Consider the following 12,095-nt stretch of genomic DNA (forward strand, 5'->3'; position numbering starts at 1 on the left):
GCAGACAGTGTGTGTGTTGTCGGTGGCATTCTAGCTGTGAACGTAGCTGTAGCAGACAGTGTGTGTGTTGTCGGTGGCGTTCTAGCTGTGAACGTAGGTGTAGCAGACAGTGTGTGTGTTGTCGGTGGCGTTATAGCTGTGAACGTAGCTGTAGCAGACAGTGTGTGTGTGTTGTCGGTGGCGTTCTAGCTGTGAACGTAGCTGTAGCAGACAGTGTGTGTACAGTTTATTTGTCAGTGAATAAATGCTACAAGGCTACAACACCTCACCTAGATGGGAGCCAACTTTCTGTAACTGTAACGCCGGCTCAGACTCTCTTAAGGTGGGCTCTTAAGGCGGACCAGCTTTTCTCCTTTCAGTGACGAGTTTTTCTCAGCTTTTTAATTAATTATCAACATTTCTTTTAACCGTTTTAACTGATAGTGTTAATCGGTTAAGATGCTTAATGTCGGTTAACGGTTAAACGGTTAATTATTAACATCCCTACTTTCTACAAAATGATTTTTCTTTTCTTTTTTCTTTTTTTTTTAAATCAGCTCATATAAACTAAGCGATCAAATAACAGGGGATGAAAATCATGCAATGCAAGAGCAGTCAGGCGTGTGCTTTGCTCCTTATATTGAAAATATGGATCAATGTGACAATCCATTATAGAGTAACTGCTGCGAGTTCAAGCTGACATTCTAAGTCAAAGAAGAGCAAGTAACAAACCTTTTGGAGCCAAGTTTAAACACTGCAGAAGGTGAGTATGTGGCCTTCAGAAAAGATTTCAAACAGTAAGCTAGGGCAGTGATAATGTTGGAATAATAGAAATTTGTCAACTATAAGGGAATTTGAAATTTTGCATAGTTTATTGCATATTGCCTCCGGACAGCATGACGTGGAGCCCAAGGCACAGGGAGTAGGATGCCTGAACATTAATTAGTTAATTAATTATCAATTTTGAATTTGAACACACCGTCACAGTTTGATCAGTTAAAATTATAGCATCTTTATAGGAGTACACCATAAAACATTTAAATTATTATTAATTGATTTATTAGTTTGATGACGGTCCCAGAAGGTAATATGGCAATCAAATGCACAAAATGGGTTTGGTTTTGACATAATGTTTTTGTATGCAATTTAAGCAATAAATTGCAGAGTTTTCTAAAAAGGAAACCAATTAGTAGCTCAGTCTTATTTTCTCTTTTGAACAATATATTTAAAGGGACTATTTGTAACTTTCAGAAATGCTTCTTAACAGCGACACCTGTGGCCGTGAAATCAACGAAAGTCAGCGTCGGTCTCGCGCTTGCTCGCTCTAAATATACCTGAACGAGCATCGCTCAAAACAGTGAGGCGACACAAGTCAGCTAAAACCACAATATCACTCTATATTTCAGCTGCTTGGCAGTAATATTAGCTGACCAGACAAAGGTCTTTCCATGAACATGATTTAGATCTGATCCTAGTGTTGGCTTTTCCTGCCTAAGTGCAGGCTGAAACAGCGGGGCTCTGCAGCGTGTCTCCTCTGCTCTCTCCGGCTGCGGGCGGAGAGAGCAGAGGAGACACCGGCACCCGGTCGGTAACGAGAAGACTACGTAAATCTCTGTAGAGCTCTGTCACTTCACAAGACACGGAAAACCTCTGTTGGTCTGGAGGAGCTGCAGCAGTTATTTCTGCACAAACGTCCCCTGTGCATTCACTAGATATTCTCAGAGCTATACTAACTCTTATGCAGTGTGGAGTGAGCGCGCGTTCACGTCTAGAGGTGGAGCGAGCTGAGCTGTCTAAGTGAAGGCGAGCAGGCAGAGGAGGAGGGTACAGCGGCTACACGCGAACGCGCATATGCGAGCGCGCATGTGTGCCGACCCGCTACATTTATACGCTTACAAAGTTACAAATAGTCCCTTTATTAGGGCTGTCAATCAACTAAAATATTTAATTGCGATTGATCACATGATTGTCTAAATCGCGATGAATCGCAAATTAATCGCACATTTTTTATCTGTTCTAAATGTACTTTAAAAGGGAGATTTGTCAAGTATTTAATCCTCTTATCAACATGGGAGTGGACAAATATGCTGCTTCATGCAAATGTATGTATATATTTATAATTGTAAATCAATTAACAACACAAAACAATGTCAGATATTGTCCAGAAACGCTCACAGGTACTGCATTTAGCATAAAACAATATGCTCCAATCATAACATGGCAAGCTGTCAGTGTGTCAGTGTGCTGACTTGACTATGACTTGCCCCAAACTGCATGTGATTATCGTAAAGTGGTCATGTCTGTAAAGGGGAGACTCGTGGGTACCCATAGAACCCATTTACATTCACTGATCTGGAGGTCAGAGGTCAAGGGACCCCTTTGGAAATGGCCATGACAGTTTTTCCTCTCCAAAATGTAGTGTAAGTTTGGACCGTTATTTAACCTCCTTCATGACCAGCTAGTATGACATGGTTGGTACCGATGGATTCATCAGGTTTTATACTTTCATATGATACCAGTATCTTCACTCTAGCTTTAAAACTGAGCCGCTACAACCTAAAAATAGCAAATTGCGTTAATGCGTTAAAGGAATTAGTGGCATTAAAATTAATTTGCATTAATAGGTTATTATCACATTAACTTTGACAACCCTAATATTTACTAATATATACGTCCCTGGATTAGCCAAGGAGATATTCCTCAATAGGATTTTTTCACAGCAGACATTTTGACCTGGCATAGCAGGAAAAGCACAGGTGTTACTAATAAAATGAATGATGGCTCTGCTGTTCTATTTAAAGGACTCCATCAACTTAGCATTACACTCCAATAACATTGTCATAGTCACGATGGGCAGTTAAAAAAAGGATAAAAATCAATGCAGCACAACCAGAGATATCATCTTTTTTACCCCATGCATTTTTCTTCCTTGTCTAAACCTGGTGCCTACATTACCCACAATGCAGCTTGTCAGCCGAAAGTTCAGCTGGAGATTTGTGTGAGTTATGCTAATAGCGGCTAATGTAGCTTTAACCCACTAGCCTCGAGCAGAGAGGAGGAGCCGGGACAGAGGTCTGGTAAGATCACTTCTTTCTAACTCCACACCCCCACATTTTCCCCAAGACCTATAAATAAACCACCAGTTTGGAGAAGCAGACAGGAGTACTGGAACAGAAGCTAAGCAATGTACCGTTGTGCGGACGCCACGCTAGCTCAGCAAATCTCACAATAACACAAACTAACCGATTGATGCAGCGGTAGAACAGCAACTCCTGTGTTCTGGAAGGTAAAATGACTGCTTTTGTGAATGGGGTAGGCCGGCACGATATGAGGAAAATCTGCAATGTGCAATATCATTGTTCAATATTGCGATGACGATATGACTTGTGACAAATAAACAAATATTGAAAATGTGCATATTAGCTACACTTATGTCAGCCTGGTTGTCTTTAAATTCAGGACTGAATATTTTAAATACAACTAGGCTACATGTTTCTAGAGCAGCAACAGTAATGTTTACAACAGCAAAGTCGCCATAGAAACTCCTTAATATCTCAAAGACAACAAATCTGAAATGTAAATAAAATAAATCATATTCCTGAGTGAAGTTTATAAAGCCTGAAGAACACTAACATCAGTTAGTATCGGTCCTTCCTCCTGTCGCAAGTCTTCCATCAGTCAGTATCAGTCCTTCCTCCTGTCCTCCATCAGTCAGTATCAGTCATTCCTCCTGTCCTCTGTCCTCCATCAATCAGTATCAGTCCTTCCTCCTGTCCTCTGTCCTCGATCAGTCAGTATCAGTCCTTCCTTCTGTCCTCTGTCCTCCTGTCCTCCATCAGTCAGTATCAGTCCTTCCTCCTGTCCTCGATCAGTCAGTATCAGTCCTTCCTCCAGTCCTCTGTCCTCCTCTCCTCCATCAGTCAGTATCAGTCCTTCCTCCAGTCCTCTGTCCTCCTCTCCTCCATCAGTCAATATCAGTCCTTCCTCATGTCCTCTGTCCTCCTGTCCTCCTCCTTCTGCTGATGTCATTCACTGCTGCAGGTAACGTTATTGCTTTGCCTCAGCCAGCTGCTCAGTTTACCAGTAAGATATGTGGTGAACTAAACTAAACAGTTAGACTATGTACAGACAACTTTAGTTTTAGCTTGTGTAGCTGAGGGTTACGTTGCGCCTATACTTTATGAAGATAAAAAATTAATAACACGGAGGCTCCGTAGTCTGCACCAAGAGGGCAACAACATTTTTACTCCGACCTTGTCAACAACAGTGCATCACCGCTTCACTGCTACCATTCCACCCTTTGCGTTAAACTCCCCGCACACATACACTGGAACACTGCTTAAAAGAGGGAACTAAAGTCATTCACAACTCAACTAAATAACGCTATTAACGTTAGCCGAGCTAACACGCATAGCGGCGGTGGATGAGAAACTGCGGACAGAGCAGATTGAAATTTGGCTTTTCTACATGTGTAGCGTTAAATCATGTTTATGCTTGTTGAACAGGTGTATTGATAACGTATCTTGGCTTTACACTTGAAAAGCTTTATTGCACTTACTTACAGTAATGAGCGTAGTTGTCTCAATTCGTCTCCACCGCAGCCTCTCTGATCGCTGTGTGTGTTAATGTGTGTGGAGAGCTCCGACACAGAGCAGGAGGAGGATGCAGCATGATGATAAATACTACGGTCTTTAGCTCCGGAGCCCGTTAATAGCGGGTTTCAGAAACCATCCCTAAATATAATGATTTTTCTTATTCATCGTGTTTCAGGCAGTCTTTTGCGATGTGTTCATCGCGCATGTTCATATCGCGATGACGATGGAAATACGATTCATCAACCAGCCCTATAATGGAGTCTGGTCTGGTGGCTTTGAAGACAGCGATATAATGGCTTCAGATCCCAGTCAGAAAGGACTGTGATGGTAAGGTAAAGCTGTGACACTTAAACTGATATAGATTTTTTTAGGTGGCTAAAATAAGTATTTCTGCTGCTCCCGTCCATAGCCGCTTTAACTCACCGTCAGACAGCCCTTTCCAACAGGGAACTGAAGCAATCGCTCTCTTTAAAGCCACCAGACTCCATGTACTAAAGCAGAAATTTGACCTCGCAGAACGTGGGAGTATAAATACAACCCCACTTCAAACAGTCCAAACTAACTCTTTCAGTTATTACCAAACTTAGCACAGCTAACTTTGACTCAGCTAGTGCTAGCGTTCACATTATTCATAACCTTATTGATTAGCTTCGATGAGCTTACTTTGGTAACCTACGTCATTGTTTTTCGCAACGGCTGAGTGGTAATTTCCATTTGAAAAAAAGAAATGGATGATGGACCCTTTAAGTATCTCAGTAAGCCACGACAGTGTGACAGCATGCACAAAACCAGGCCCCTGAAACTGAAGCAGCTAAATGGAATTCAGAATCATTAGTTTTATTATTATTAGGGCTGTCAAAGTTAACGCGATAACACGCAAATTTGTTTTAACGCCACTAATTTCTTTAACGCATTAAAGCAACTTGCAATGTCTGGATCATAGTGGGCTCAGTTTTAAAGCTCCTGGACTACTACTACTAAACTAGAAAACCTAATGAATCATTGGATTCCATGTCATGAAGGAGGTTAAATAACGCTCCAAACTTACACTAAATTTTGGTGAGGAAAAACTGTCATGCTACAACTGCTAAGTTGATGGAGTCCTTTAAATAGAACAGCAGAGCCATCATTCATTTTATTAGTAACACCTGTGGTTTTCCTGCTATGCCAAGTCAAAATGTCTGCTGTGAAAAAATCCTATTGAGGAATTACTAATAGATGAAATAACCACTCAGGAATGTCTCCTTGGCTAATCCAGGGACGTACCTGACCAATCCAGATACTACATCACATTGATAGAAAAATAAATCAGTCCTGCTCATTGATTTACAACATTGTCCAGAATGGCCTTATACGACCACAGATAGTAAGAGAATAGAATAGGGCTGCAGCTATAGATTATTTTAGTAATCGGGTATTCTACTGATTATTTCATAGATTTAATCAAGTATTCAAATAAATACATTTTTATTTATTAAGGAGCAATAGTAAATATTAGGGTTGTCAAAGTTAATGCGATAATAACCTATTAATACAAATGAATTTTAATGCCACTAATTTATTTAAAGCATTAACGCAATTTGCTATGTTTAGGTCATAGCTGCTCAGTTTTAAAGCTAGAGTGAAGATCCTGGTATCATATGAAAGTATAAAACCTGATGAATCCATCGGTACCAACCATGTCATACTAGCCTGTCATGAAGGAGGTTAAATAACGCTCCAAACTTACATTAAATTTTGGAGAGGAAAAACTGGCATGGCCATTTCCAAAGGGGTCCCTTGACCTCTGACCTCCAGATCAGTGAATGTAAATGGGTTCTATGGGTACCCACGAGTCTCCCCTTTACAGACATGCCCACTTTATAATAATTACATGCAGTTTGGGGCAAGTCATAGTCAAGTCAGCACACTGACACACTGACAGCTGTTGTTGCCTGTTGGGCTGCAGTTTACCATGTTATGATTGGAGCATATTGTTTTATGCTAAATGCAGTACCTGTGAGGGTTTCTGGACAATATCTGTCATTGTTTTGTGTTGTTAATTGATTTCTAATAATAAATATATACATACATTTGCATAAAGCAGCATATTTGTCGATTTCCATGTTGATAAAAGGATTAAATATTTGACAAATCTCCCTTCAAGGTTCATTTAGAACAGATAAAAAAGGTGCGATTCATTTGCGATTAATCATGATTAACTATGGACAATCATGTGATTAATCACGATTAACTATTATTATTATTATTAAATATTTGAATCGATTGACAGCCCTAATAAATAGATGTCATTTTGTGCGTGAGTTCTTTGACAAATAATGAAAAAGTGAAAGGAATTGGTTCATTGTTCAAATCTCCCTACAGTGGTTTTGTCCAAGTCAAGTCAATTTTATTCTGGTAGCCAAAAATCACAAATTAGCCTCCATGTCTATGACGTACAACCCCCTCTATCTTTAGAACCAGTCATCTATGAGCATTTCTAAATGCCACATAAACAAACGTTGATTTCTTACAGTAAACAGTGTTCCAATTAGCTGCCAACAACATGCATTTGGTTTCAGGACTAGAGGTCCTGAACTGTGTGCAACACATGTCACAAGATTTGTAACAACACCATGACGGTGCTGGGTGTCAGCGGCAGAGAGAGTGAGTGAAAGTGTGTGAGATAGACAAAATACAGGAACGTTGGATTGTTTCGTAGAAGCAGGCAGCGAGTGAATCAGCTCGTTTCCCTGCTGCCCTGAGGGCTAGACAGTCTGACAGAGCAGCACATAAGGATGACTCATCCTGACTCACACACAGCCACACAGCCACACACACACACACAGCCCTGCAGCCACCAACCTGTGACTCATCCTCGTTGCCTTTTTGTCTGTCTGTCTGTCAAGATGCACACGCGCATGCGCACACTCACACACGGTTTGCATTCCAATCCTTTGTGAAGATGAGACTTCAGTGGTGAGGGGTTTCCAGATCGTGAGGAGGTGATATCTGAACAACCTTCAAAAGACAAAAGCTCCTTTGATCCGTCACGTTATAGTAGGCGCGGACACATGCACACACACAAGCAGCCTGTTACATGCACTTTGTCATCAGGGAAGTTGACAGTCTTTTGGAGATTGTCAACTGATGCCGCAGACAAAGTGAAGGCAGTTTCTTTAAGGCCGATATATTGTTGTTGAGCCAGAATAAGATAAGACACTGTTTAGGTCCTGAGATGTCTGAACAAAATCACACAACTATTTCCAACTTTGTGCTAATGGTTTGGCTTGTTCAGAGCACTGGTTCCCAACCTCTTTCCTTAAGGGACCTCTTTTCTATCATTGAGTAAACTGATAAACCCTGACTAAGTGAGATATTTTGTGGATATTTCATATTACATTCAATGCAAAACAATAACAGCACAGAACAACTGATAAACTGCACAATGACTGCAGGAATTTTGTGTAAAACGAGCAATTTGAGCAGATTTCCTGTGAATATTGCAACAGAGATGAGTTCTCTTGATATTTTTAAGAACTTTTAATACAGTTCTCTGTCTATATTATCTATTTTTTAGATCTTTAACAGGTATACATACTTAATAGGCTTGACGCGGTAGTTGGTGTTACCGGTGGTACACGGTGGTCGGGCACTCACCGATTACATTACGTACCCATCGTCATTTTGCTTTTTTTACAGAAATAAAACCCATTTAGTTCATTTTGGCATATCAGCAGTGTGTTATCAATAGATAGTCGGATGACGGACTCTACAAACTGACAGTGAATGCTTCCATACAGAGTCTCAGCTCAGAGCAGCAGGTTGTCAGATTTCACGCACGGGGCGAGAGAGAGTTGACAGACAAGACGATGCAAAGCGAAAAGCAAAAGCACCAATTTGGCAGTATTTCAGATTTAAACCCAATGCTATAAGGGAACCATGACGTTAATGAGGCCGTCGCTGTGAGGAGGAACGAAGCAGTCACAGCAAATGTCCACTGCGGAGCAGCGCCAGGTGGAAACCTGCAGCCCAGCAGCGAAAGCTCCACCAGAGAGACCAGACACACCACCACCCGACGGTAAAGATCAGAGTAAGCGCGCTACACACACCGATCAGCCATAACATTAGGTCAGCACGGGAACCCTGACCAGTCTGCAGCTACGCAGCCCCATACGCAACAAACTGATGCACTGTGTTTTCTGACACCTTTCTATCAGAACCAGCATTAACTTTTTCAGCAGTTTGAGCTCCAGTAGCTCTTCTATTGGATCAGACAACACGGGCCAGCCTTCGCTCGGGTCTGACCCTGTCGCCGGTTCACCGGTTCTCCTTCCTTGGACCACTTTTGGTAGATCCTGACCACTGCAGACCGGGAACATCCCACAAGAGCTGCAGTTCTGGAAATGCTCTGACCCGGTCGTCTAGACAGCTCTATCTGGCCCTCATCAAAGTCCCTCACATCCTTACACTGGCCCATTTCTTCTGCTTCCAACACAAAGTTCAAAATTCAAAATGTTCACTTGCTGTCTAAATATATCCCCAACACTTTTTAAGTTTGTATCTTAAATAATAATCCAAACTTTAAAAATAATTTCATTTTATTTTCTTCAAAGAAATGAATGAAATGCTGAGCTATAGGCCAGCTGTATATTTTCTAAAACAAGTTGTCTTATACCCCTTAAAATCCAGGAGGCCTTGCGACCCCCCATAATGCTTTGGCGAACCCCTAGCGGGGGTCGAGACCCCCAGGTTGGGAACCAGTGGTTTAGAGGACAGTCTATGGTAAAGTATCAGCTTTAAAATGTCCAGTTCCTTCAAATATCTACTGATAAGCAAATAATTCAGCTACCGCCATTAATAGAATCTAATTCTGTGGGAAACACTGTCCTCCTTTTGTGACAATGTTCTCAGGAACAGGCTGGAGATGTCTTCCCCAAGGTCCAACCACCATACACACTGACATTAAGACCGGAGAACAAAACTGTGTGTGTATGTGTGTAACAGGATCAGCATGTGTGCCGAGGTTAAGTGATGTACCCTGAATGAGTTACCGGAGTTTGAGCGACTGTGTGTGCCGAGTGGTCCCCCGTGTCCCTTTGCATTATTAGCCTTTGCTTAAGAACAACTGCTTTGTGTGTGTAATATGTGTGTGTGTGTGTGTGTGTGTGTGTGTGTGTGTGTGTGTGTGTGTGTGTGTGTGTGTGTGTGTGTGTGTGTGTGTGTGTGTGTGCGTGCGTGCGTGCGTGCGTGCGTGTTTGTGTGTGTGTGTGTGTGAGAGATACCTGCGTTGGGTCCATGGTGGCTCTCGTCCAACACCAGACTGTTCATACATTTAAGCTCCCAGTCTTGGACCTCAGTATTCCACAGGGCAGGGACCAACACTGTATACTGGGCTCTACAGATGGAAGAGGAGGGGGGGTGAAGTTGTTAATGCTATCTGGAACTAGATTTAGGTTACAGAGATGCACCGATTTATTGGCCGAACATCTGACAACAGTAACCAGCTGCTGATTCAGAGAAGAAGCCACTGGCTGGAGACTACACGACTCTGGCATGACAGCGGGCGCCGTGTGCACGTGTGGTTTGTTTATAAATAAAAGTGAAAGTAAATGTCGGCCGTGTGGGAGATTTACACTGTCTCTGAGAAAGATCTGCGACAAGGATGAAAAATTAAGCAGTAAAAACAACGGCTTTTGTCCCTTCGCTGCCTCCGTATGCGTGTGTGTTTGTTTATGTTTGTGCCGGTGGGTGAGCACTGCTGGCGTCTCCTGACTGCCGCTTCTCCCTCTGTCAGCTGTCTTTCCTCTCGTTTTGTTGCTGTTTCTTCACTGTTCTCCTGAGTTTTGTTGTGTTCCGTCTCGTTCCCACTCTTGTTCTCCGTCTTTTGTTTTTTTGTTTTTTGTTTTCCCTCTGCTCCCGTTCGCTGCACTCTCCTCGCCAGCTAGCCGGTTAGCTGCTAACTCGCTAGCGGAGCTGCCCTGCATGTTTCTCTGTCCCCCTCAACTCCTCTCGGACACTCCACCACTGGAATTACCTCCTCCCCTCCCCTCCCTACTCTCGCTGTCAACTCCTCCGCCTCAGGAGAAACTACCGGTTATCCTCCACTGCTCTCTCCTCTGCTCAATCTGCTGGAATCCTCATCTGTAAACGCTACCTTCACCGTGGCCCCAAACGCAACCGTCATCTCCAGTCATCCATTACCCCCACCACCCAGACTTACAACATCCAAACCATTCACCCCCGCCGCACTGTGAACCTGGCCAACCTCAAACCTCTCCAGCGTGCCCCCATCACACCACCCTCCCACTCATCCAACTTTGCCCTCCTCAACACCCGTTCACTTAACAACAAAGCCCCCATCCTCCATGAACTCATCCTGGACAATTCACTGGACTTCCTCCTGCTCACTGAAACCTGGCAACAACCCAATGACTTCTTCTCCCTCAACCAAGCATCCCCCCCCAACTTCGGCTACCTCTGTAAACCCCGCCCCTCCCGGCGTGGAGGGGGCCTCGCAGTATTTTTCAACCGGAACCTCAGGACCACCGAACTCACTTTCCCTACAGTCACATCATTCGAATCCCTCGCCTTCAAAACCTGCTCCAACACAGTCATTCTCATTTACCGCCCACCTAAACCAAATTCATCCTTCCTCTCCGATCTGTCTGAACTCCTCATCCTAGCATCATCCCTCCCCTTACCCCTACTGCTACTGGGCGACTTTAACATCCACATGGACTCCCCCACCTGTAAACTTGCCTCTGATTTCTCCACTCTACTGGACAACTTCAACCTCACCCAGCACATCACCTTCCCCACACACAATAAAGGCCATATTTTGGATCTCGTCTGCTCTGCCAACGTCCCGGTTCTGAACATCCAACCATCCCCCTTTCCCCTATCTGATCACAAACTCATCCAATTCACAATCCCTTCCCCATCACCCCGTCTGAAACTCCCCAGAGTCATCTCATTCCGCAACATCAAGTCCATTGATCCCCTCCATCTCTCCGACCTGCTATCTGCTGCCCTCCACCTGGACCCACCCCCCACCTCACCTGATGATCTCACCAACCACCTCAATGCCACCCTGTCTGCCTCCCTCAACTCACTGGCCCCCCTGAGAACCAAAACTGTTTCATTCAACACCTCCTCCCCCTGGTTCACACCCCACCTCAGAAAACTCAAACAGACCGGCCGCCAACTAGAACGCCTCTGGAGAAAAACATCACTCACTGTTCACCTCGAACTCTATAAATCTCACCTCATCACCTACAAAGACGCCATCACTGCTGCCAAATCTGATTACTTCTCCACCATCATCAATGACCCCACCCGTAACCCCCGAACCCTCTTCCCCACTGTCAACACTCTCCTCAAGCCTCGTGCCAACACCCTCTCTGACCCCTCACCCGATCTATGTAACTCATTCCTTCAGTTCTTCAGCGACAAAATCACCACCATCAACAACTCACTGCTCCCCGTGTCTGACCCAGCAGCAACCACACCGACCCCTATTCTCTCCATCCCTCTGAACCC

The 12,095-nt window shown here is 43.7% G+C and overlaps 1 protein-coding gene across 1 annotated transcript in view; it reads right to left on the reverse strand.

Annotated features, from left to right (window-relative positions):
* Positions 1 to 7,137: 7,137 nt before the first annotated feature.
* Positions 7,138 to 12,095, reverse strand: part of si:ch211-266k8.4 (USP6 N-terminal-like protein) — a 43,513-nt gene continuing 38,555 nt past the window's right edge. The window contains exons 10-12 of the mRNA XM_037767049.1: positions 9,839 to 9,951; positions 8,970 to 9,041; positions 7,138 to 7,151 (exon numbers count right to left, since the gene is read on the reverse strand). Coding sequence (XP_037622977.1) covers positions 7,138 to 7,151; positions 8,970 to 9,041; positions 9,839 to 9,951 — 199 coding nt within the window. The remainder of the gene's footprint in view (positions 7,152 to 8,969; positions 9,042 to 9,838; positions 9,952 to 12,095) is intronic.

Source organism: Sebastes umbrosus, chromosome 4 (assembly GCF_015220745.1).
Source record: "Sebastes umbrosus isolate fSebUmb1 chromosome 4, fSebUmb1.pri, whole genome shotgun sequence".
Classification (NCBI taxonomy): Eukaryota; Metazoa; Chordata; class Actinopteri; order Perciformes; family Sebastidae; genus Sebastes; species Sebastes umbrosus.